Source organism: Dermacentor andersoni, chromosome 3 (assembly GCF_023375885.2).
Source record: "Dermacentor andersoni chromosome 3, qqDerAnde1_hic_scaffold, whole genome shotgun sequence".
Classification (NCBI taxonomy): domain Eukaryota; kingdom Metazoa; phylum Arthropoda; class Arachnida; order Ixodida; family Ixodidae; genus Dermacentor; species Dermacentor andersoni.
This window is the reverse complement of record NC_092816.1, coordinates 65,939,421-65,966,467: the sequence shown is the minus strand read 5'-3', so window position 1 is coordinate 65,966,467 and position 27,047 is coordinate 65,939,421. Positions and strand designations below refer to the sequence as shown.

At 50.7% G+C, this 27,047-nt stretch overlaps 1 protein-coding gene across 2 annotated transcripts in view; it reads left to right on the top strand.

Moving 5' to 3' along the window:
• The first annotated feature begins 253 nt into the window (after positions 1–253).
• Traf4 (TNF receptor associated factor 4) overlaps positions 254–27,047 on the top strand; it is an 81,123-nt gene continuing 54,329 nt past the window's right edge. For both annotated transcript variants that reach the window (XM_055062499.2, XM_050194063.3), the window contains exon 1: positions 254–576. In XM_055062499.2, coding sequence (XP_054918474.1) covers positions 463–576 — 114 coding nt within the window. In that variant the 5' untranslated portion in view covers positions 254–462. The remainder of the gene's footprint in view (positions 577–27,047) is intronic.

Here is a 27,047-nt window from a genome sequence, read left to right as displayed (position 1 = left end):
GGTCGCGCGTCTCGGGAAGGCCGCACAACAACAATCGCGCGGCCCTTGCCACCGCCACTTCGACCGAGCCTCGAGCACGGAGGGCTGGGGGGTGTTGTCGGAAGAAGGCGAAGAGTACGGGAGAGTTAACCGGAGGCAGCGAGAGAGGAGGAAAGGTCGCCGGGCGACTCGTCGTCGTCGGTCGGTCGCCGCCGCCGCTTGCTTTCCTCCTTCTCCGACATCACCCCCCTCCCTCCATCGTGCGAGGTCTGCCGCCACTCCTCCGACGACGGCAGATGTTCCGCTGATGCCGTGTGCCACGGTTCGTGCCGCCGTCGTCGTGCTCTTGGCAGCGCCGTCGTTTCTGCTGACGCGCTGCGGCGTGGCGCGCTCCCCGCTTGGGCCTACGAGTTATCCGGGATCTTGTCTGATTTGCACGAGGCAAAGGGACGGTGGTCTGTGTTAGAAGAAGGACTTTGTCCCATGATGCCGTCGCGAAGGGGCCCCATGATCGACGACCAACTCATCCTGCCGGCGAGGCCTCCGGCGGCCAAGCGGTGTCCAGTCTGCAAGGCGTTCGGCTCCGAGCGGATGCAGGTGAGCTTTCCGCTTGCGACATGCGAAGGCACGGGGCGTAGGCAGCGCATAGTATTTTCCGCAGCGCGTATAGTCTGTCTGTGACCAACGTTATCCGGTCAGGTTGCACGTTATCGAAGAAGTTGCGGTCACTGACCGAGTCGGAAATCGATGGACGTTTCAGAACTCGCCTACGGTTTCTTTTCCCTCCTTTTTTATAATTTGTGATTTTATTTTCAGAAGGACTTTGCTACACTGCGTATCAAGTGAAATAGTAAACACCAAGTAAAAGTCTACGGGGTCTTTGGGCACTCCGCGGCACTGACCATCATTTGAGTCCTCACTTCAGAGAATCCATCTCCTTTCGGATACATTCAAAAACTGCGCTGACGTACCAACCGGCGCGTTCGATGCTGTTGTATTTCCCGCCTCTTGCTCGTGCTGCGTGTCCTCGTTTTACTGTCGTACTTCGACGTTCTTGCCTTTCCGACGCTTTGATATCGCTCCGCTATTAATCTCCCTCAGTATTTCCCCTTTGCTTTCAATTTTGGTCAGTGAAAACATTACGGGCCGGTTAGAACTTGTCTAGCAAAAGGTCTCCTCACAGTTGTACGTACGCGAAAGAAAAAGGACAGCGAAACGAGTTCACTTCGAATCCGTGTCGTCGAGCCCATGCGCAGTAAAGGGGACTGCAAATCACGAAACATAGAACGAAAGACGCTCATGGGACAGTTGTAATTAAAGTTGCCCAAGCGACTCAAGGTGCTGATCAAACAAATGAACATATATATATATATATATATATATATATATATATATATATATATCCGCCTCCCTTTTGCTTTGCGTGGCTCTTGAGATTTTGTGTAAAGTTCACACTCTTGAGAACTTCTCGTGGACGTATGATACATATACAGAGCCACGCAAAGCAAAAGGGATGCACTCACCCCTCGCCAACAGATGCTCCAACATGTTCCAGCACGTTCATCCGGACATTGAACCGTTTGTTAGTTGCCTAAGTAGAGGGAGTCGACGTTAACTGCTAGGTTACGCTGCTCCTGCCTTTATGGTCGTCAGCTGACTGATTATTACAGGCAAGTAAAATTGTATTGGTAGCCGGCCATCGTTAACTGTTCCCGTCGTCAGATAATCTTGTTTCTTATGCACACCGTTCACCTCCCTCTTTCCATACATGGAACCTGTAGCTTTGATTCGTATGTTCTTAATCTGCATATTTATTTTTGGATAAGCCACGTGGCCTGTAATTGCCAGCACGAGACCGTAATATGACAACTGCTTAGATAGGCTCGAAAAAAAAATTACCTTCCCGTATAGAAGATGCGCACGCTACTGTCATAAATCGATCAACACGGAATGGATGCCGCGACCGCCGCACAGCTGGCACTCTTGATGCCGCCGCCCGAAGAGCTTTTGTCATCCGGCATCAATTAGCGCTCCATAAGGCAAGCCCGCGGTCGCTGACATCCCTCCGCTCTTTTCGGACCATATATACGCGCTTGCATGCAGCGCGCAGATGTCTCCTGTGTGTACACAGATGCACAGCACGTCTCCTCAAAAGGAAGGCAGCGCAGAGCGCCTCGCGCGCCTTTCTTCACTCGCGCTTTCGTTCGCGCCCAAGTGCCAAAACACATCCTGCGTCGCATCTCTTCGCAGATGTCGCCTGCAAGTAATTTTACATCAATGCCGAACGCAGGCGCAGCGTTACATTACACCGCGTGCGTACTGTTTACGCGCGAAGCCTCTCCGAGGAGAAATTTATGAGCGATGATAGCGAGCAGGGAGGAGAAAAAGAAGAAAGAAAGAAAAGTGATGGAGAAGAGCGGGCGCATGGCTCGTGGCGCCTGAGTATATATAAGCAGATATAAGTATATCCAGCTGCGGCTTGGCTTCGCCCACAGGAAGAAGAGAGGGTGTGTGGTTCGTGGTGGGGGGAAGCACTGCCTCTGCTTCTTCTGTTCTGCGTTTGCTTCGCTCGCTCGCACACATTCATCCATCCATGCGGGTGCGCTCGCATGCACGCGACACGAGCGCGTACCGAACAGAGGCAGCAGCCGGCGTTCGACAGCAGCAGGCCGGGACTTGTTTATACGGTTTCGGGGTCCTGCACTTCCCGTTCGTCGGCCCGATCGCCGGCCCCGCCCGAGTTCTCTGGGGGGCTGGTCGGTAAACCAGAAAGAAAGAAGGGGGGGGGGGGGGGGGCGCTTGAAGGAGTCTGCTTGCTTCTTGTGGAGCCAAGACGTCCGTTCGGAAGCTCTCTCGCGCGCGCGCACGTTGTGCGGCAGCGAGCAGCTCGTTGGGCCTGCCGGAAGCGCGGCAGTGCATTCCGGGGCGGCAAGACAGTAGTAGTACAGCTTGGCCGTCAACCGGGAGCCGCTCTCGTTTAACATTTCATTTCCGGGGAAGAGTGAATCTCGCAGGAGGGCTGCAGGTTCCGAGTTTGGGATTCGCCGGATGCTGTCGATTTGCAAGTTTTGCGCAGTCGGGGCTGTAAAATTTTACTACTGGCCATCATTTTTGCTTATTTTTGCTCGCTCCTTGTATGCAAAACTGGTGAGAGCGAAGGCTGACACTCATTACAGGCAGACCACCCGCAAGAAACTTTAGGCTTGCAGGAGTGTTTTTCTGTTTGTAATCTGCGCCGCGTGCAAAATTCCATGATTTGCTCGCGCCGGTTGGCTTGCTGCAAGTTCATCGAAGACGCTTTTTACCGCTTTGGGGGAGCTGAAGCAGGAGAGAAAGTGCCGAAGACCGGCTCTAGCAAAGCTAGCCTAGCTCCGTTCGTCAACTCCTGCACGAGCGTGGTCGGTTGCGCGCCACTTCGGAAAGTCAAGTCGCGATGGCAGTTGAACGACATTAAGCTATCGCGATTTGCGAGCTCTAGTCTACCGGAAAACCAGGATGCAAAATTTAACATTAAGCCGCGGAAACCGTAGCGCGCCATCAATAGCTTCCTCAATTCCTCAATCAATAGCTTCCTGGATCAATAGCTTCCGTACCGCGCCATCAATCATAGCTTCCTTGCAGTTCCGGAGGTATCCAGTTTCTAATTAAGCCGCCGCGTAGCGGACCCGCTAACACCGGATGACCCTGACGACGTCATTGTTGTGACCCCTCTAGATGCTCTACAGCTGTACAAATGGCCTCCGGCCGAACTCTGTCAAGAAACGGCACTTTCCGGCACCATCTCCGCTCCCCACCCCACTTTTCCCCGGAAAGCTCCCTCTTTCGTTATCTTCTCACTTCGCTTCCTCTCCGCGTGACCAAGCGAAAACACCAGGCTGCTCACGCCATCGTCTTCCTGCGCGAGAGGCCCCTCGAACAAAGCTGCCCCGCTCAAGACAAAAAAGCGTGCGCGTGCGTCGCCAGCAGACACGACCGGAAGCCGTTGGAACGAAGACTTCCGGCGCCAGTCTCTCCAGCGCGGGCAAGAAGCAATAATATTTATTCTTCCCTTTGTTTACGTTCCTTCCATCTCGCTCCTCTAATATTTTTTTTTTCTCTCGTCATCTGCACTATAGGTCGCACGTGCTGTCGTGACGGCCATTAGTGCGATCTTGTTCCTTTTCTTTTTTTTTTCTCGCGCGCGCGTGTAGGACGTAGCAGCTGCCACCGTTGCGTCGGTCGCTTCGTTCCTCTCCTTGCATGCCAGACAGAACGAAAAACGCTCGTTAACGAAAGTGTGACCGACCGTGCATGCGGGTCGCACAACGTGCACGTGCTGCTAACGCGACAGCGACGGACACTTTTGACTTCTCTAATGGCGTCGTGCGTGTGCTTGACAGAGTGGCAGTAAGGGTTTGGAAAAACAAACGAAAAAAAAAAGAGGCATTTCCGAGACCTCATCTGGCAGGATGTCGGACACCTCGCGTGTCGTGTAACGACCCTGCGACTTTCTTTATCTTCTTTTTTTTTTTTTCTTCGGCGAAAGCTGCAGCACGCGTTGCGTATACGCGAGGCATGAGCAGTTCTTTCCTAAGCACTCGACTGAAATACGCCTTGGAAACGAGATGCGAGACACGGTCTAGCAAGTGACCGCAAATCTAAAATGGAAGCCGGCAAAATACGAACGAAAAGGGAGTCGAGAGAGCGTTGCTGCGAAAGTGAGTAATGAATGTGAACGCCCGTAAAAAAGCCTCCTCCGGCGTACTTCGTCGTCAACTGCCTGACCAAGTGAAATGCAGCACGACCCATTTTTTTTTCCAGCTTACCTCGTCTTACATCTGACACTCGAGAAAATATTGCGAACAGGTAACGAAATTGTTCACGTTTTTTTTCTGTACCATTGTTTATATCCTAAGCTGTTTGCCCGACATGTTCGCCGTCGCTCGTATTCTAAGACAGTCATTAAACGTGTAAGTAGGTAGCGTTAATAATGGTCTGCAGGTGAAGAGGTCGGAAACCGCTCGACTCTGAGGTCGCTGTAGTTGCACTCGCGAGGCAATTGGTACACGTTAAAAGAAAAAGAGAGATAGAGAGAGAAATCAGACAAACGGACACGCTTGCGCACGTAAAACACTAACGCATACTTGATAGTATGCGTAGAGGTAGAACACCCGCCTCGCGTGCAAGAGGTCCGTGGTTCGAATCCCGGTGCCGCGCAATTTTCCACCGGATTAAAAAAAAAATCCGCGTGTTGATAAAATTGCATAAACAGGCCTGGAGTGTGGCCTGATCCCGGTGACCAGAACCGGTAACGCACTCCCTCACCAGAGCAGGATTGGCCACCCTGGTGCAGTACTTGGCCACAACCTCCTATATGAACACAGAGAATAAGAATGGGCTGGGGTGCGTTTGGCAGGCATTCTCAGATCATGAACAGCAGGTTGCCATTATCCCTCAAGAGAAAAGTTTATAACATCTGTGTCTTACCAGTACTCACGTACGGGGCAGAAACCTCGAGGCTTACGAAAAGGGTTCTACTTAAATTAAGGACGACGCAACGAGCTATGGAAAGAAGAATGATAGGTGTAACGTTAAGGGATAAGAAAAGAGCAGATTGGGTGAGGGAACAAACGCGAGTTAATGATATCTTAGTTGAAATCAAGAAAAAGAAATGGGCATGGGCAGGACACGTAATGAGGAGGGAAGATAACCGATGGTCATTAAGAGTTACGGAATGGATTCCAAGGGAAGGAAAGCGTAGTAGAGGGCGGCAGAAAGTTAGGTGGGCGGATGAGATTAAGAAGTTTGCAGGGACAACATGGCCACAATTAGTACATGACCGAGGTAGTTGGAGAAGTATGGGAGAGGCCTTTGCCCTGCAGTGGGCATAACCAGGCTGATGATGATGATGATGATGATGATGATGATAGTCAGAAGCAAATATACTGCAAGGGAAGATGGAACAACGACACCAACAATCGCGAATCATCGAACATGTTACCTTATAGATGAGCGTGATCGATGCAGGACCCGGGCGTGCATTATTGGTCGCCTAGAGCGGACATTCGTAGGGCCATCCGCACCGGCTGACCTCTCTTACAGTATGACGCATAACTGGCACGCCAAGCGGTCGCTGGGCTTTCCGCCGATGGCATCGTCGTGCTATCGGTTCACAGTGCATGCAGCGATCGATAGATATATATATACTGCTCTGTGGGGTTCAACGCTCCTTGGCGTAAACAGAGCTAGTGTGTAAGTACATGTATACGTATTCTTTTCTCTCTCCACTTGTCACCGGAAGTACACGAATTGAAACGCCTTAAACAACACTAAAAAAAAGAAGAGGTCATTTTAGAATGTGACCATTCAACATTGAAAACGTCTGCCACGTTCGTCTCGAGTGCTCGACATACACCGTGAAAGTATAGAACGTTAACGAAAAAAAAAATATGAAGTTCGGACAAGCGCCCCCTTGTCAATACAATAATTACTTGGACCGCGGTGAGCGATTCATCTGCAGCAAAACGCGAACGTATTCCCGAAACGCTTTTCGGTGGACACAGAGTTAGAACCAGCGTTTGGGATGAGCAGTCTTTTACAGTTGCGTATGAAGAATTAAGTGAGTCGCTTATGCTTTGCACTACGGACTTAAGCTTGACCGGAAGTGTGTGCGTGTGTGTCTCGACCTATAACATCCATTTTGTATACGTGGCGGACTCTTGCACTAATATATGAGGACTACAACGTGTGTATATGATCCGGGATAGCGGCATGGACAAGCGTCAACGTGAACTCCTCGTTGCAGCGTTCTTATCTTTATGGGCGCCGTTGTCATTTTATTTTTCATTTATTTATTTCAGATTTTCTTTTTTTCATTTACTCTTCGCTGTATAACACATAGCGAAGTGGAGTAGCATGCAGAGGTACTATTTACATCAATCAATGGTAGTAACCCAACTATAACAATACGTAAGAAATATTAATTATTCTTTTCTCACTCTATATTCAATAATTTCGCAGTGAAGGGCTTAATACTATAGCGGATAAAATGACCGCCAGATTGTCACGAATTCCGCGCCGAGAGCTAACGTCGGCGCGCCAGTCCTCAGCTGTTTCAAAGTACTTATTGTACGCGTTTTAGGCACTGGAAGGGCCATGTCAACTTGGTTATAGGTGGCGTCTGGTTCATTTAGAACGCAATTTTATGCGTCTTCACCATTAGACAATTGACTATAGACCTGAGTATGGACACCCGCAAAAATCTATGACGTCACAGCGAGACGGTTCGGGAAGTATCTGGGTGGCGTTGCTTTGTCCGTCTTCGGACTTGTTGCGACTATTCTGGTCCGTAGAGCCTCCTAAGGAGTGAGAGTGGCTGTATCGCTATTGCGGAATACTAAATTGTGTTAAAAGACGCAAAAGCGATAGTTTCCGCACCAGTCTGCCGTGATGTCGTGTATTTTGAGAGCGTCTTCTCGAGTTTACTATAGTTGACCTTTCCCTGTGCCAGAACGGGCCAAGTGTGCGAGAAAGCATGCTGAAATCTGCAGTGCCATTGTTGGCGTGTGTCGGCACAGCGCGGCACCGGCGTTATATTCAAGAATGAAGAAAGTTTGGTCCTCATTTTTTTCAGCCATTTCTCGCCAACTTAAAGGAACGGTTTGAAAGAACATACTTTGTTGGTATAAACTGCATTCAGTACTGCTGTTTACTGTGCCTTTAAGAAGAGAAATAATATAATGCCTTATACTTCACTGCAATGAAGACGCCGGCAAAACGACAGCAAAGGATGCAAGAATGACCACGGGGGCCACGTGCAGGCGCGGTACGGATGTACGGGGCAAAATAAAGAAAAAGATAGCTGAGATGACATGATTTTCTTCCTAAGATGTACTCCATAGCCTTAGGGCACGCACTAGTTTTCGACACATTGAATTGGTTAAAGAACGCGTATTGCAGCTGCTGTCATTGGAGTTTCGTTGCCTCTATGTTCGTAAGTTCGGCGGAAGAATGACAAACACGTTCGCGGGAATGATATAAGGTTGGGTCCCGAGACTGACTTCGCGTTATCGACCATCAAAAACGCCGTGACAGCGTTGACCGCGCCATTTGATGAACGGCCTTGTCTGCGAGCACAGCTTATTAAAAAAAAAAAACGCGCAAAAGAAAACGAATAACGATCGATCAATTTATGCGACAGGAAAAAAAAGAAAAATAATGTCGACAGGTTGCTTCGGCGTCGGCTCAACAAAGAAGTGACGTCGACGTTGCAACAACCTTCGCTGTTCGCAGCACACGATGCACCGCGATCACAAGGAGAGTGCTGGTGCGACGTATACATGAGCGAGCGACGGTGAAGTTATTAAGGAACCAAAATAGCTTGATCGGTTGGTTAAACATGGCTCCAGTGGAGAGTTATTATGGTTGAAGTTGCTTTGGCGACATTTTGATGCTTCCAGAGGGTGATAGGGGCAGGCGTGATGCGTGGAGACGGCGGATTACGGATTGCTTGTCGAACATTTTGACGTTAAGATTAACTGCGGGACTATGAAAATGCATCGAGCTTGCATGCGCAGGAAAAATACGTTCGGTCGGCGTACGTAATTTCTTTTTCTTATCGGTTTAGAAAGGTGTAGTTTTAGAGGACGCGCGTGTGTGTTGCGTACACTCAGAGACAAAAGCTTGTGGACCACGGGCATGCTGCGAAGAAGCTGAATTTCGTCGTCACACCCGCACGCATACAGCTTGCAATCTAGAAGGATGAGCTTAGTTTTTGTGTGTGAGTGAAAACTATAGCGCAAGATTTTTCTTCTGGGCGGAAGCTTATCCGGAAGAAATTACAGCTTGCTTCTCTCTCTCTCGCTTTCTTTTTTTTTTTTTGTGTCTTTTTTCGTCTAGCCCATGCGTCAGAAACTGTTATCTTCGCCTACGTATTTATTTGTCTCGCTATTTTGCGCTATAACAGCAACATCATCTGGCTCCAAACAGAGCTTTCTTCGATGCAGCATCGGAGATAGTATACTGGAACCATTGTGAGAACGTGAATGCGTTCCGTGGGCGGAAATGTCACTGCAACGTGACAGGTGATGGCTGTGGCCGACGTCGTGCAAAGGACTTGCACCGTTCCCGTTTCCTTCTTTTCTTTTTTGGAGGGGGGAGGGGGGGATGCTTGGTCGCAACTTTGAAAGCCGCCTGTGACTGCAATCTCTCAAAATCACCGTAGTCCACGGAGTATACGAACATTCCAATGCGAACGTGTCGCAACCTACGGAGTTGGCCCTCGATACGGTTCAAGTATACACTGCTTGCATTCGCTGCGCGAGCTGAAGGAAGAAAGCAGGAGTAAACAATGCCCTCAGCTCTGTACCGTATTCTTTAGTATACGCGTACCATTGCGCACGACACGTGATGAATGCTACCGGCGATACAAATTGCTTTACAATGCATGCAACGCCGAAGCAGCTTAACGAAAAATAGAACGAGAAAAAGGAACGCGCACAAGCCGCTTGAAAGGCATTGCAGCGTGTCCTGCCGGGTCTGAGAACGAGCCAGACTCCGGAAGACTAAGTTTTGCAAGACCGTTCGGAATTCGACGTGGCAGAGATCTGTGTGCGACGCGATGCGTGTACAATGCATCACGACCGATTGTCACGCGTCCACTGATCGCGCCGATGGGACGCGCCGCCGGAAACGTTGCGACACGCAGCCTATAGCTCTCTTCGTTATCGAAATTCCTGTCATTTAATGGCCCCGTCTAGCAGGCTCCGCACGCCCAGTTCACCGCTGTAGCAATTTTCCAGCCGGCAATTTTTCGGTTACTCTATGCGGCATGCTATCGGTATGGTACACACGCTCTACTGCTAGACGTCCAGCCTTCCACGCAGTGCAGGTAACGCGTGCCGCGATTCAAAGAAGAAATAACTGCGAGAGAGTACGCGATGTAAGCGAAGAAAGGCGAAAGCGTTTTTCAATTGTGTGCAGTTGATATCCCGCTTTCGTAACGCTCATGCGAAGATCCGTCGATCTGTACGACTCCACACGCGTCGTGAACGCCGCGTTGCTCGAATGGTGGCTGCAGGAAAGGCGATCCCAGAGTCGTCGTTTATCGCGTCGTTCGTATCACCGCTGGTGCAATGCGCGTTTATGTACGAGTTGCGTCACGTAAACGCCCTGATGTCTCAGTCATGCGTCCTGCATCAACAGTCCATATCCGTCGACCCATTCACTGGGTCATGAATGTTACAGCCGACACGTATACAATAATCCGAGCCGCCGCCAAAGAGAAAAAAAAAAAAAAAAAAACATAGAGAAAGATGATAAAAGGGGGTGGTGGTGAAAAGGGAGAGATACAATCCATCCGGAAGCCGTCCACCTTTATTGCGATGTGTCCTCTTTTCTTTTTTTTTTTCGGAACTCCATAACAGTAGCCCGTCCCATGGTCGTTGTTCGAGCTTCCCCTTTGAGAGCGGTAGCGCAAAAGTGAAGGCGGAACCAGGGACAAAAGGTTGCCTCAAATTCACTTTGAGGAAGTCTTCTTCTCTGCACACAGAACACCGAGCTGCGCGCGTTCGTATTATGCGCCCTCGATGGAAGCCAAAGGAAGCGCTGTTGCTGGCGCAAAAACAATGGACACGCTCTCTCTCTCTCTCTCCGGAGTGGCGCACACGCTCGGCACATGGCGCTTGTGCGCGCGCGCACATTCACGATGCGTGTGCACGGCTGCTTTGTAAGAGAATAGAGTCGTCGGCGCTGGCCTCATTCCTGTGCCAGGGGCGATGAGTTGTACGAGCGCGTGACGTAACCTGCGCGAGACGTCGCCGCAACCTATATAGGCGTCAGCGCCTCCCAGAAGCAAGCCTCCCGGGAAGGCCGCGTGGATGCGCCACGGCCAGCTAACTAGCTAACTGCAGGTATACGCCTCGCAGAGCTTGAGCGCAGTCGCGAGCATCTAGTGCCAGTTGTAGCTGTACAGCTGCAGGAAAAAGCTGGAACTGTCTTTTTACATAACACCATGGTTGATCCATTTCGTGGGCCGAGTGTGCTGTGAATCAGTGGCGCAGAATCCCGTCCCTAGCTGCTCGCCTTTGGAGCTTTTTTTTTTTTTTTTTTTCAATGGACGGCGTAATTTGCTGCCGATCAGGTCGGCGGAATGATTCTGCTCTATACAGCGTGTCGTGTAATTGTGCGCTTTGTAGTCGATTAGGACGTCGCTGATGGGCCGAGTCCCGATTCTGTTCGCCAAGGAGGAGGAAAAGGAGCAACCTTTATGTTTAAAAAAAGAAAACCCTAGCCAGAGTCATTTTCACCTCTCTTCCGGCTTGCGCCAGCAGTTGTCGTTGTCCATTGAGTGGCACGCATTGTTCGGACCTCTGCACTTCGACTGTCTTCCGGCTCACCTCTGAAGCAACCTTCGCTTCTCAACCGCACTCTTTCCCGCAATAATCGAGGAGATGTGCGCACCGTGTAGTTCCCGACATCCCACTGATATAGCTGAACATTGATCCTACGTTCGTACATACGTGCTCGTTCTCCCGCGTTATCTGCGGTGCATGACGCTTAACTGGGAATAGTATAGTGTATCCGAAGACGAGTTCCAGACAGGCAGACACCCAGATCAAGAATGCAGGGGCGCCGCTTGTATCTGCACTATACGAAAACACCAGAGAAACGCGCGCCCCAATCTATACATAGTTCCACCTTGCTATGTAGTATGCACTATTCCCACATTTACCCTGTGCTAGCCATCTTTGTACCAGGTACATATACGTGTCTCGACTGCCACGGAAGACAGCAGTGTCGCCATCGGCTGAACGACCAATTACCAGCGTGCACTTTTCTAAATAACAGGGAGTATTTCAAGCTCCTCGGAGAAGCGCAACCAGCACGGACCTCCATCAGGCTCTTGACAAGTGCAATGCCTGTCCCGTCTACAGCAGGCTCTGGCGCCACCAAGGACATCGCGAGTGACTCAAACAGTTGAAGAGCTATAATCAGCTCGATGTTTTCGCGTGGGACAACTAGGTGCATGTAGCCGATGGTGTCACGGTGTAATTGTTCACAATGCGCCGAGAGTTCCTGCCCACCAATTCTATTCGCGCGGCACTTCTTTAGGGCCGAACCAACGTCGAATTCCTCCGGGCCCTCCAGCGGTGGTCGGGAAAGTTCGCAGTACGCATGCGACGATAAAGACACCTCTGCAGCGGCGGCTGGCGGTCACGTAGAAAGTGTTTGCCAAGATCTCTTCGATCTCTTGCAGCGCCTGGGAAGCATAACCATTACTCGGCGTTGTATACGGGACGCAGCTTTGTTTGAAGAAATGCTATAGAGAAACAATAAATCAGCTCCGTTGCCCTTGCTCCCTGCGATTCAGGAGTATACAGTGTTTATAGAACACATTCTAAAGAGCATTTGAGAGATGGTTTCGAAAATTCTGCGAGGTGATTGCACCCACGCTGATGTTCTAGAAGGGACCTCCGGCACAGCCTTCAGGCCACGTAGGTGTGCTTTATATCGTGCTGTATCAAACTGCCTCATCTATAGCGGCCTTACCAAAGCCTTTCCAAAAAAAAAATATATATATATATATATATATAGGCAATGAAAACCCGGAACGACATTTGGAATATATACGTTCCCTGCAAGTGATGTACGTGAGGCGTCGCAGTGACCTCATCTGGACCGAACTTACATGTACGTGCTGAAAGCCTGCGACCCCGGATCTCATTCTCGACAAGCTTGAACATCGAGGACAAAAGCCGTCACCTTAAGTTAAGCTTGCAGACCAGCCATTCCTTGCCCATGCGTCCGTGTGCAGTCCTGTCGCAAATTTATGTGTACACCGTTCTGAACCGGGGAGGACGGATGGGGGGAGGGGGAGGCGGGTTCATCATTTAATTGTAGGCTGCCTCGCGAAGCACAGAGTCCAACCGAAAGGCGGATATCGAGTGGGCGCCGTGTCAGCCAACAGAACATAAATGAAAATAAATAACGCTAGGAAAAAAGAAAAGAAACAGGCTCATCGCCGACCGACCGCTCTCGCATATCGGCGAATGCAGAGCGGTCGCCCACGCGTGGCAGGCGTGCCGGCGCATGCTGCCAGCAGCTCGCTCATCTAGCACCGAGAACCAGGCACCACCACCATTACGCACAGACGCGACCTCGCATAGGGAGCACGCACACATACGCGCGTGTACAAACACATAGGTGTACACGACGGGAGGTCGTCGCGTCCGCACATGCATCGGCGTGGGTTTTCACTTTGCCGCTTCGCCGTCGACTCGGCTGTGCCACCACGTATCGTCGTTTTTTCTTTTTTTTTTGTCTTCGCGAGCGCCAAAAGCTTTTGTCCTTCGCGCCGAGCAGCGGGCCTGTTTGTTATGCTTCGGGTTGAGAATCCGTTCTTTCTCGCGTTGGCGGTCGAGGTTGGGCTTGCACGTATGTATATGCTGACGCCATCCAGGAATAGCCCGAGTCGTGCAGTGTTTTCGTCAACCCGAAACTCGAGAGGCCCGCTGTCCCTTTCTTTCTTTCTTTCTTTCTTTCTTTCTTTCTTTCTTTCTTTCTTTCTTTCTTTCTTTCTTTCTTTCTTTCTCTTTCCTTCTTTCTTTTCTTTCTTTCTTTCTTTTTGTTAAGTGTGGATTCGGCAACTGCCGTGTGTTTGACACGTGGTTCAATTGCTTTGACACCTACGCTTCAGCCGTGCGAATGTGATCCAGAGAAATGCCTTGCTTCACGGATGGTGTGATTCAGGATTACTCGGTACTTGAGTCACAGGTTTGAGAAATTCTGGCGCGTATCTTTACCATCCGCATCGAGCGTGCAAGCTCGAGCGTATGTGTATCCGCGTTCCTCGTCCCTAATACGCTTTCCCGCTTTGCACACCAAGCGCGCTTTGCTGTCACGCGTACACCCACTGTCCTCTGTAAACTCACATTACAGAAATTGGACACGCCCGCCAAAGCAAATACGCATGCACGCACCGACGAGGCGCCCGGTGCGCCGTGTGTGTATACATACACCGACCAAAGAGGAAGACTTCTGGGTGTACATCAAACGTGTTCGCGCGGCGTCGACAGCGTTGCGAGTGTAAACTACGGTAAAGCCTGTGTATACGTCGCGCAGTGTTGTATAAGACTCGAAAGCGCGCAAGCCTCAAGGCCGCCGCGCCGACGGCCGGGCACGCCAATGTAGATCCACCGCGCGTGCATACATTGCGCCGGCCCGCCGACTGCAAGACGCGACAAATATTAGGAGGCTGCTTCGAGTGGATGGCGTGTCGACGCGGAAAGTACAGACACGGGAGGTCGCGCCGCGGCGCCGACCGAGTCCGACCATTAGGCGCGCACATCACGTCGTCGTCGTCGAAGCTGCCGGCGTTCGCTGTAACCGCTTTTCCCGCCCACGTGCGCGAACGCATCGAAGTCGGTCGCGTAGGTGTCTCCGCGTCGATCCGACCGCGTGCCCCGGAGAATTCCTTATCTCGCAAACAGCTGCTGCTGGTCCGCGAAACGGTGCAGTGCGTGGTCCACCCCCATGACACTATAGAGCTGAGCGTGTTGGGTAAGCAAGACAACAAAGGCTTTTTACAGGTATACGCGAAAGAACAGGTGGCTCGGTGACCTCAAGAAGGTGGGGAAAAAAAGACAAAAGCAAACGAGGCTCATAACAAGACTAGCAGCAGGCTCTTATTTCAGGGTCGTACAAGCGCTGCTAGGGCTAATCCCTATATGGTTGTGGTGCTCCACCCGTGCTTCCAGCGAGGTCATAACTTCGTTTCTTTCATCCGCAAGTTCTGGTTGCCGTTTTTGGAAGTTGTACTATCAGAATAAATTCGAACGCGAACGATTCCGGCACTACTGCAATGCGTTGCTACCTTTTCCAAGTCCACCTGCATTTGTAAGAGTGGCTCGATTCAGACTGCAACACGTACATTTGGGACCACTCCTTGCTTAGAAATTGGCTACGGAGCGATTGCACTCGCCCTATAGTGTAATTACGCGTAACAATCATTCTGACCAGTTACTTGCTGTTTGCGTACGTTGCAACTTATGCTCACGGTATACACCGCGATATCCGCCGTGGTTGCTCAGTGGCTATGGTGTTGGGCTGCTAAGCACGACGTCGTGGGATCGAATCCCGGCCCCGGCGGCCGCATTTCTATGGGGGCGAAAACACCCGTGCGTTTAGATTGAGGTGCACGCTAAAGAACCCCAAGCGGTCCAAATTTCCGGAGACCCCCCCAACGCCGTGCCTCATAATCAAATCGTGGTTTTGGCGCGCAAAACACCAGAATTTAATTCTTGTTATACGCCGGGGCAACGCAGGTGCGGGATACATATACGGTGCTATGCATATAAGTTTCCCTTGCTGTGTGTCCCGTGCTTTGTCCAGTGATACGTAAGTTCCTTTACTAAGTTTAAATGTCACATTTGAACGCGGATGGCGTTGAGGCACAGAGAATTCGCACATACGGGCGTCAGACTGTATACCAGCTGTTTTATTCTCAGACAACTCTATACTGCGTCGCACACAAGTTCTGTTTTAGACGTGCCGTGTCAGCCAGACCGACCAGGTCGGAACCCTACCGGTACATTTTAATTGCCGCTCACGCGTCGTTTCTTTACGTTTAAGCCCACAAATGTCGGACCTCGGAGGAAACGGACAAGGCCATGTGACGACAGACATACTAGTCCCCTGCTCCACTGCGAACACAGGGGCCAGTCAAGGAAAGCTCATTCTGGTTGCGCCGCAAACAATCTTCGCGGCCATGTGTATAAGATAAACATAAAATAATGAAACTGTCAAGAAAGCCACAACAGGGCACAACCTTTTAGGAAAAGCTTACCCCCTTCGTTTTTGCGATGGTGCTTCGCGCCGCGAACGTATGTACATACGTACCAACAGTGCGCTACGCTGCAGAGCTCTCACGCTTTCATACATGCTCGCCCAGGGGTGTAAGAAATGTTCAGCCTTTCGGGAGGGTGTAACGGTCACTTCCATTCTCCTTAGTTGACTGGTTGGTGGCTGAGCGTCTCCACAGCTTCTTGCAGTTGGAGTGGGCTGGAGGTTGGCGTGGCCGACCGCTAGGTCCCACACTTACCATTACTCCCACCCACCCATCCACCCATGTCTTTCTTTTTTTACTTTCTTATACGCCACGGCGCAAATATTAACGCCACAGTATGCACTGTACTTTCACAATCGAACGAATGTGATTCCATCAGACGAGCGAAGTGCTAAGGCCCCCAGTTAAGGATCTCACGACAAATAATTTCACGGAAGCGGACAACGCTTTTATTTCAAGCGGAGCAGTTCTGCTTATGTTCCGCTTGAGCAGCCGTAAGGAAAAGCCTCACAAGTTTCACCCTGACCAGCAGGAAACGTATTAAGCTCTCACACGCCCGAAGCATACAAGAACGCAGCAGCACCTGCAGTGAAAGGAAATGCAACAGGTTGCTGGCTCGTAGAAGCAGAAGGTCCCATGGAGTCTTCTTCCCCGTGAGAAAAAAAGAAGAACACGTAACGTTGCGCCGACCACGGATATCCTGAGGTTCGCACGAGGGCTATACATACAATATCCACAGCGGGTCAGGTGGCATCCGCCAACCGGAAGGCCTGCCTCCTTTCTTCGATCCCAGACAACGCTTCCGGTCCCGTATGCAGTACGATTGTCTTTCCGGCGGCGACGTGCATGCATATTCATGCGAGACAGCCTTGGTTCTCATGCGCGCAAATCAATCCGAGAGCTCCTCGGTTCGTTCCATGCTGCACTGAGGCATCAACGAATCACGCCCCCCCCCCCCTCCCCCCGCCCTTTTACGGCAAGCGCGCGTCTTTGTGTCCGCGTACGCCGTGGGAAGGCAGAAGAACAGCTCAGCATTGCGATCATACTTGAGGACGCCCGAGTCTGTGAACCCATATAATTTATGTATCGTTTCTCTCTCCCCGCTCTAGATATAGCGATAACGCGGCGGTCTTGCGTGTGCTCCCTCCAATCTGACCGGTTTTCTTTGCGATATCAGCTCGCGGGTACGCTACGGCAAACATGCGGGACGCATGGATGCTGGCGCAATCGCTAATTGCACATATATTGTAGTGCTTCCAGCTTCGATTGTATCGATTAGACTCGCTCACGCTTATATATAGTACCTGTGCAAATTATATGATACCGAGATGCCGTTGGTAAATATCTCGTACATTCGCACGTTCTCGCAGAGGAACGAAAAAAGAAATTCTATGTGTGTTCCGTGACGACGTCAGAACGTAGTTAAACGTTTACCCACAGAACCTCGTCGCATCCACAGTCTGTGCCTCCGCGCTTCAAAAACAAGCCTTGGGAACTACGCCGATACCGAAAGAAGCTGGAGTTGTTGCCTGAAAAAAGAAAGGAAGAAAGAAAGGAAGGAAGAAAGAAACACTGAAATACTTCTTCCCACGTCATGTTTAATGATCTTGATAAAAGCGCAGAAACATTTCTCTCTGGCTTCCATTTATTACCGCAGAGTTAAAAACACGTGATCCTCCTGACCATCAACCAGAAAAACAAAACAAGATGGCCTGGCCTGATGGAGGCGCGTTAAAGGCGCCGCGCGTGTCCACAATTGCGCCCCCAGTCAAAGAAAACCCAGGCGTCGTAAGCATACGGTACCGGAAGCGAAGTGTTCCAAGATGTCACTCTACTGGTTGCAAAGACGTCGGAACCATTGAGCAAGTATTTTTCGTGCATTCATTTTTCTATCTGCACACTTCATATACATACACACAAAGATCTAAAGATTCCAAACGGAGCCTTCGGCACATATGAGCTACAGACGTCCCACGGACCGCCTAGAAACACTGCAGCGACTATCTCACATAGAATAGAGGCTCTCACCGCCTCACCATTGACTGATCAGCGACAACACGCATTCGAAAAGTCGAACACCGCTTAATTTAATGAGGCGCGTGATAAGAAAACGGGACGTCATTTAATTATAGTCTTTAGAAGGCTCGAACAGCCAGCAGCCTCGTTCGCAACCTTTTCGCCTTCGGTTGCCGGTAACTGGGACACCGGTCGTACCGTGACGGCAGCCGTTGCTGCGCATGGACGCGATTACACGTGTGGGCGACTGAGAGAAAAGGCTACTACGGCTCGCAGTGGCGGCGTGCTGCAGCAGCAGCAGAAGAGAGTGATACATTGTTCACTCGAACGCCTCGGTGACGGCCCCGATTAACGGGCCGGCCCGCAGCACACACGGAACCCCTGTAACACGCCGCGCCGAACTCCGCATAAGCACGGCTGCTGCGCAGCACAAAGCAGGCCTGCGGCAAGGACTTCTTCCGTTCTGGCCGCCCAACCAAGACCGATGATCGGCACGGTTCGTACGCGTTCGTACGAGCGTGTGGCCCGTCTTGCAAGCCAGAACACGCGAGCGAAGCGCAGCGAAGGTCCCGTCCGCGGGGTGCCTCGGCGACCGATCCCATGGGGGTCACTTCCTCGCGCCTTGCCCCCCCCCCCCCCTCCTCTCAAATGTCCCTCTCTCGTACCGAGAGACTTGTTGCACGCATGCGCAACCGATGGCAGCAACCCTCCCCTTTAGACAACTGTTGTCGGTGGAGAAAGGAGGTGTGCGAAAGGAAAGGGGGAGAGTCTCAAGTCGTACGGTCAGCGGCCTGTCTTTGGCAGGAGTCGTCGGAAGGCGAGGAGGAGGGAAGTCGGGTCCATCATCCGGTGTATTATAGGTCGTCTTCGTGTCGATGCATTACGTGCGCGTGCTTCAGCTTTTGCGTGCGCGTACGTGAACTGCACAGTGAAGGACACGTGCTGGTGTCCTGGCAGACGCGGACGGACGGGGGTGATGCTTCGATCCCGTTCCATCGCCCTCGCCACGGATTCCCTGTCCCTTCTAGCGCTTCCGAACGCGCGAGGAATCGCTTTTCTGCACGTCTTTCTTCTTCTGTGAAGGCTTGATACGGAGGCCGACACGAACGCGCTGCGCCCGTCACGTTTTCTCCTATCCTTTTTACCAGGCGCTGCTGCTTGCTTCACGCGTGTCTGATTATCGTCCGAGCTACACGAACACGACCTGTTTTTCAGTTGTAGCCCTTTTTTTCTTTCTTATTCTTCTTTATTGCCGATCACTCGTCGATGTTATACACTTTATGCGTGCGCGAAGCAGCCGCCGAATCGACGTGTAGCGAGAGGTCGCGGCGCCTCTCTGTGCGTTAAGTGTTGCGGGTCAGGCGGAGCCTGAGGCGATGAAGAAAGGTCCCGTTAGACGCGCTACGGGCGCGTAGAAAGGCCTTCGCGCCTGTGTGCACAAGGGTTTCACTGTTGGGGAAAGAACGCGGGGCGCCGGGCGTTTTACTTATCCTCTGGTGTCCTTACTTCCGCGCGCACTTTTTTCTTCTTTCTTTTTCTTTCTTTCTTTCTGTTTGTTTCTTTTTTTTTTTCTAAGCGTCGTGTGTGTTCATTCGCTGATCTCAGGGGTGCTTCCACGCGTTGCGTGTGGTCAACCCTGAGACGTGAGTGGCGTGCTTTTATTAAATCACATTTTTTTTTGCTCTCACTTTTTTCATTCAGCTTCCGCAATATGCCCGTACATACCCCCTGTATCCGCACGCTAAGCGTATATACGGCTCTGTACAATAATAATAATAATAATAATAATAATAATAATAATAATAATAATAATAATAATAATAATAATAATAATAATAATAATAATAATAATTGAAAGGTGAGAGAGACAGATAGAGAACATGGATACGTTTGCTAAGTGCAATTGGAGTTTGAGTTTTTGCCTGACTGCGCATTGCGCTCGGTGTTAGTAAAGGCCGGAAAATTGTGACTGCATGGTGCGAAAGTCCGCGTCCGATAAAAATCACACATTTAATTGCGTGACTTCTACTGGACAAATACAGGGCACCGTGCCATGGAAATTAGGCTTCAAAACTGATCTAAGCAGCGAATATCTATCTGATTATTCACCACGTTAAGACACTGCTTTCGAAAGTCTATACGACTAATCTTTCGCTAATCACGCTTTCTTTACACGCTGTCAAGATATCCGCACTACTGTACCCGCGTATATAGTCGTTTTGCGAACGGATTTCTCTCAGCCCCATACAGGAGCTACAGAGATCGCATTTATGTGTGACGCTTCCAATGCCGAGCGCACACCGAATCGCCTTCAACTGCAACACAAACGTTATTAGCACAGCCATCGCGATGACTCCTTTGGGCAGGAAAATGAAATTCAGAAACTGACATTCAGAAACTTAGAACCACGAGGGCGTCATTGCAGATCTTTAACGGCGCTTCTCCAAGTGCATGTATCAGGTCGCGCACGACGTAGCCCCAGGCGGTTATTAGCGAGCTTGTGAACGAGGTCTCAAAAGCGGGCAGACTGCATCCGTTAGACGTCTTCTTCTTCTTCTTTTATATCGGTGTACTTTTCGAGTCTGTTACAGAGGGTCAGTTCTTTCCGGCGACCTTATTTCGGTTCCAGAGCTGAAAGGTTCGTCTTTTTCTTCTCTCCCTCTCTCTCTCCCTCCGCGCGTTTTCTTCATATACGCTTCCCCACGTGTGGTAAGCAGATGTTAATATACTTGAGGCCACTTGTATAGTGACTAAACCTCGCACTCGAGTGGCCGGCCAGACAAGCGGTCCCACTGTGGTCCACGACAAGGGAGAGAAGAACGGATGCGGCGCTCGGAGTCGCGACAGCGACTTTCCCACGGAGCGGAGGAGCAGGCGTCTTCCATCGTTGCCGGGGTATCAGCAGCAGCAGCAGCAGCAGCGACACAAGTGGAAGCGCAAACAAGCAGGCGGCGTGTGATAATCAGCCGCGGCCGCGGAGAACGAGCTGTAGTTTATAGGCCCCTCGAGCGGTCGCTTGCAGCCCTTTTTATAGACGAGGCAACCTAAAGTTTGCCCGCGCGGCACCAGCGCCGAATGCTCCCCTAGCGGACCGATGGAAGTTTCGAGGGTCGTCGCTGCGCGAGCGCGCGCCCGTGATCTGTTCGGCGGGAGCGCTCGTGCTGGCTCGGGCGCGTTGTTTTTGCGATGGCGAGTGCGACCTCATCAGCAAGGAAAGGTGGCACGCAATACTGCTGTATTGCTGATTGCCATAACAGCCTCGAAAACACGAAAGGTCGAACGCCGCCCGTGAAATTCTACAGATTTCCGGGGAAGTGGTACGAGAAGGTCAGACGACAAGCATGGATAATTGCAGTGCGCCGAGTCAAGTAAGCACCATACTTTCGTATTCGCGTGCAATATCGCGGCTGCTCGATGAAACGGAATAGTGATATGCCTGTTTTTAGCGCCCAACCGTTTGTTTAGTCATGCCGCGTTGTTGAATTGTGTTGACATCCGCTGCTTGTTAGCGGTAAATGCATGCGTGTTGCGACGCTGAGCTTGACGACGCGAGCTCGATTCCCGGCCACAGCGGCCGCATTTCGATAGGGGCGAAGTGCAAGAACGCCCTTGTTACCGCGTGCTTTGATTTTTGTGCACGTTAAAGAACCCCCGGAGGTAATAAGTATTCCTGAGACTAACCATTACAGCGTGCCTCATAATGATTTAGTGGTTTTGCATGGTTTTGGCAGTTAAAACCCCCGAATTTATTTGATTCTGCTGTGCCTTCACTCGCAATCGGCATGGACGAGCTTTAGAGAATTATTTCCATTTTCCAAACGCTGCAACTTAATTTACTAGTTGTGCAGGTAACGAAAGGGGACGCGCGCTACTTTTGTCTGATAGCAGACAGCATTTAATGCAAGCCGCGGTCGTCGCGTGCGTCGGTAAGCGGCAGATCGGAAAGCAGCCGATCGAGACGTGCGCGTTATGTTTGTTGTTTGGCCATGCTTTCGAAGTTCACAATATCCAAGCTTGCTTTAAGGTAATTACCACCTTGCACATTCTTGCTGATTCACTCTTCCTGCCAAAAACCTTCGTTTCCTGTAGTAGCCGGCCATCGGTGCAAGCTTACTTTAGCTGTTCGCCCGACGAGGCACTAGATTTGCTTTGGTGAGGCATGTATCTCTAATGCTTGCGCTCGTGCAGTTGGTCCTAAGGTAATCGCCTGTTAACGTGGTCTGGGTTCATTTCGCGGAGCAGTCTGTACGAGCCAATCCTCATTAGCAGTGAAAAGGCACCTTGCTGATTAATGCGATGAGTTGCAATGACTCCAACATCTGCATTGAATAAGGCGTCATATACACTAAATATTTATTGCAGCATGATTCAAAGCAATATGCGCCTATGTAGTATTTAAATTGTTAATTTTGAGCAGATGTGTGTTTTGGCTGTTGTGTTCTAGGATTTCGTGTATCCTGGGAAGGAAACTGCTTTAGTGTTCTGGTGAAGCAGCGTACTGACCAGGACAAGGCAGACACACACATGAATACAAGACACTCGCTGTGCTTGTGTCTCTCCTATTTGTACTGGTCAGTGCGCTGCTTCACCAATACGGTATGATGATTAATCACCAACTCGCCCAACTTCCCACATTACTGCGTTAGCTTTATAATGCAGTTCTCTTCGTGCCACGCAGTGACGTTATTGGGGCACGAAATAGGCATCACAAGTTGCAGGCACTAGCATCTCCGAATCACCATGTATTAAAGGCATGTACAGTTTGCCAAAAACAGCTCAATTTGTGATTTGCCTGAACCTAAGCCTGAGAGGGTATAATGAGCTATAGGCTAGGCCACGTTGTTGAAGGTGGGAAGATGGTCTTTCTCGTTAGTAACGTTCCATGCTCATTTGTGCCTAATACATGTGTTCTTTCTGTGCTCGCAGTGCTGATGACACTCCCTGGGAGCCATCCAAAAGCATGCGAATTTACAAAAACAAGCAGGCTTTGCGAAGCGAAGACATCGATAACGCTTGCCGTTGTTCGCTGACAGCTCCGCGCAAATCAGAACGAACACAAACGTGTAATTTACTAATGCCCCAGCCAAGAAATTTAGCAGCAAAAGGCGGAAGCACAAAATGAGAGCAGCCGTGTGCGCGCACTCAGCTACCGAGGAAACTAACGGCAATCGTCACCGTCCCTCCACATCTCTGCAAGTATGCATGACCGCTCTGTGCCTGCATCATATAGAAATAAAGTGGCTAAACTTCTGAACTTGGTGTATACCTCTAAATCGACGTCGTATACGATCTTGGACACCTGTGACACGCCCTTGGCTTTCACTGTCACATCACCGGCCACGATTTGTTGAACGCCGTACACGTGCGGAAGCAGACGCTCCCCTTTCGTGAGGTTGCCGCCACGAAAAAATCTGTCCGCGTCGGCAGCCTTCTTGAAACCGCATTGCAATCTTTGCGTCGCTGTTGCGCAAGCAGGCGATCTGCCGCCGTCGAAAACTGAGCGCCGTGAGAACGAGCAGCGAAGAAACGCGCGGGCGAACCGGTGTAAACAAAGCGGAGACCGTGCCACGGCACGACCGCGCTGCATCACGTTTCCACATTGGGGGCGCTGTCAGGAGGCGCAGTAGCGCCGCCTGGCCATGGTTTTCTCGTCTATTGCGGCAGGCGGGGGCCGCGGAGGCGGCGGGATCGGTTCGCGACGCAACCGTGCGTGTTTGGCGAAGGATGTTTGAAAAATACGAAAGTGAGAGACCGAAATTTTGTAACGATCCTTCTCAATCATTCATTCTTTCTCTCTCTCTCTCTTTTTACGTTCTAATTGGCTCGCACGAAGGAGCTCCGGCCGGCTATCGCCGAGATCGGGTCAGTTATCGGGACAGACCCATATGCAAACAATAAAAGAAAAAAGAAGACGATTCCTTACCAAATGCAGGACAAGGGGCATAGAAAAACGAGGACAATATATATATATATATATATATATATATATATATATATATATATAAGATAGCAGTAGTTCAGGTGAGCTGAAGCGCTGCTTGTCGCAGTGTGTATGTGAGGAGAGCTCGACTCGGTCAAAGAAGCTCGCCCCTGTACAACCCGTTTCGACCTACAGTCACGCCAACCCCGTAAAGCAGAAACCAGCCGACGACCTCCTGGCAGTGGCGGGTCGCGGTGACCCTTAAATCAAGAACAATGGCCTTGTTGCCGCTATGCATCAGCGCCTTGTCTCTGCAGTGGAGTGACCCCCGCTCTCAAATTAAGCCAAAATAAGGAGCGAAAGAAGGAGGGAATAATTAAGCTCAAGGACGCGCTCTTCATTGTGTTCACCGAATGAAGTTGGGGAAATAAAAGACCAGGAAAGCTGGCGCTGCATGTCGGGCACTCACATTCCCATGCTGCGCACTTCGTAGAGCCGCGAACACTCCCTCCCCCCCTCCCCCTCACCAACACATCTAATCATTCTCTTCTTTCTCTGTCGCTTCTAATCGCAGCGTCGCCATAACTTGCCTCGTGCTCTTGACCGGCACATATGCACCCCGGTAGCCCAAATCGCGTGGGTTATCCTTCTCGTTCTACATGGAGTGAATTACATAGGCGTGCTCTTCGCCTGTAGAAGGGGGCCTGCTCGTATATATAGTATATACACCGTGACTTTCGCACGCTCCGAGATGCACGTTGCGAGAATAGCTGCGTGCTGACCTGCGCGACTATTAAGTTACACTGAGAGCCCGACCGGCGCGGGGTTATTCTCCTTCGGGAAGCCGGAAGAAGCTGCGCACGCCAAGCGCGTTCGCTGCCGAGAATGCCAGAAGCGCACGTCTTATTGTGTGAGATCTCTTAAGAAAGCCTCGATAAGCGCGTCTATGTAGGGAACGTTAGTGAAGCGACGGTGTTGGAAACCTCTTCGGGCGCGGTTTAATTGTGTGAGATCTCTCAAGAAAGCTTCGATAAGCGCGTCTATGTAGGGAACGTTAGTGAAGCGACGGTGTTGGAAACCTCTTCGGGCGCGGTTTAATTGTGTGAGATCTCTCAAGAAAGCTTCGATAAGCGCGTCTATGTAGGGAACGTTAGTGAAGCGACGGTGTTGGAAACCTCTTCGGGCGCGGTTTAATTGTGTGAGATCTCTCAAGAAAGCTTCGATAAGCCCGTCTATGTAGGGAACGTTAGTGAAGCGACGGTGTTGGAAACCTCTTCGGGCGCGGTTTAATTGTGTGAGATCTCTCAAGAAAGCTTCGATAAGCGCGTCTATGTAGGGAACGTTAGTGAAGCGACGGTGTTGGAAACCTCTTCGGGCGCGGTTTAATTGTGTGAGATCTCTCAAGAAAGCTTCGATAAGCGCGTCTATGTAGGGAACGTTAGTGAAGCGACGGTGTTGGAAACCTCTTCGGGCGCGGTTTAATTGTGTGAGATCTCTCAAGAAAGCTTCGATAAGCCCGTCTATGTAGGGAACGTTAGTGAAGCGACGGTGTTGGAAACCTCTTCGGGCGCGGTTTAATTGTGTGAGATCTCTCAAGAAAGCTTCGATAAGCGCGTCTATGTAGGGAACGTTAGTGAAGCGACGGTGTTGGAAACCTCTTCGGGCGCGGTTTAATTGTGTGAGATCTCTCAAGAAAGCCTCGATAAGCGCGTCTATGTAGGGAACGTTAGTGAAGCGACGGTGTTGGAAACCTCTTCGGGCGCGGTTTAATTGTGTGAGATCTCTCAAGAAAGCTTCGATAAGCGCGTCTATGTAGGGAACGTTAGTGAAGCGACGGTGTTGGAAACCTCTTCGGGCGCGGTTTAATTGTGTGAGATCTCTCAAGAAAGCTTCGATAAGCGCGTCTATGTAGGGAACGTTAGTGAAGCGACGGTGTTGGAAACCTCTTCGGGCGCGGTTTAATTGTGTGAGATCTCTCAAGAAAGCTTCGATAAGCCCGTCTATGTAGGGAACGTTAGTGAAGCGACGGTGTTGGAAACCTCTTCGGGCGCGGTTTAATTGTGTGAGATCTCTCAAGAAAGCCTCGATAAGCGCGTCTATGTAGGGAACGTTAGTGAAGCGACGGTGTTGGAAACCTCTTCGGGCGCGGTTTAATTGTGTGAGATCTCTCAAGAAAGCTTCGATAAGCGCGTCTATGTAGGGAACGTTAGTGAAGCGACGGTGTTGGAAACCTCTTCGGGCGCGGTTTAATTGTGTGAGATCTCTCAAGAAAGCTTCGATAAGCGCGTCTATGTAGGGAACGTTAGTGAAGCGACGGTGTTGGAAACCTCTTCGGGCGCGGTTTAATTGTGTGAGATCTCTCAAGAAAGCTTCGATAAGCGCGTCTATGTAGGGAACGTTAGTGAAGCGACGGTGTTGGAAACCTCTTCGGGCGCGGTTTAATTGTGTGAGATCTCTCAAGAAAGCTTCGATAAGCGCGTCTATGTAGGGAACGTTAGTGAAGCGACGGTGTTGGAAACCTCTTCGGGCGCGGTTTAATTGTGTGAGATCTCTCAAGAAAGCCTCGATAAGCGCGTCTATGTAGGGAACGTTAGTGAAGCGACGGTGTTGGAAACCTCTTCGGGCGCGGTTTAATTGTGTGAGATCTCTCAAGAAAGCTTCGATAAGCGCGTCTATGTAGGGAACGTTAGTGAAGCGACGGTGTTGGAAACCTCTTCGGGCGCGGTTTAATTGTGTGAGATCTCTCAAGAAAGCTTCGATAAGCGCGTCTATGTAGGGAACGTTAGTGAAGCGACGGTGTTGGAAACCTCTTCGGGCGCGGTTTAATTGTGTGAGATCTCTTAAGAAAGCCTCGATAAGCGCGTCTATGTAGGGAACGTTAGTGAAGCGACGGTGTTGGAAACCTCTTCGGGCGCGGTTTAATTGTGTGAGATCTCTCAAGAAAGCCTCGATAAGCGCGTCTATGTAGGGAACGTTAGTGAAGCGACGGTGTTGGAAACGTCTTCGGGCGCGGTTTAATTGTGTGAGATCTCTCAAGAAAGCCTCGATAAGCGCGTCTATGTAGGGAACGTTAGTGAAGCGATGGTGTTGGAAACCTCTTCGGGCGCGGTTTAATTGTGTGAGATCTCTCAAGAAAGCTTCGATAAGCGCGTCTATGTAGGGAACGTTAGTGAAGCGACATGGTGTTGGAAACCTCTTCGGGCGCGGTTTAAGCGTGCCCAAAGTCAAGCACGGCGTCGTTGAAGTTTGTCGTTGGGAGCTCACGTATAGACCTGTACAGACTTTTAAACACGTGGGCGAATTATGCGC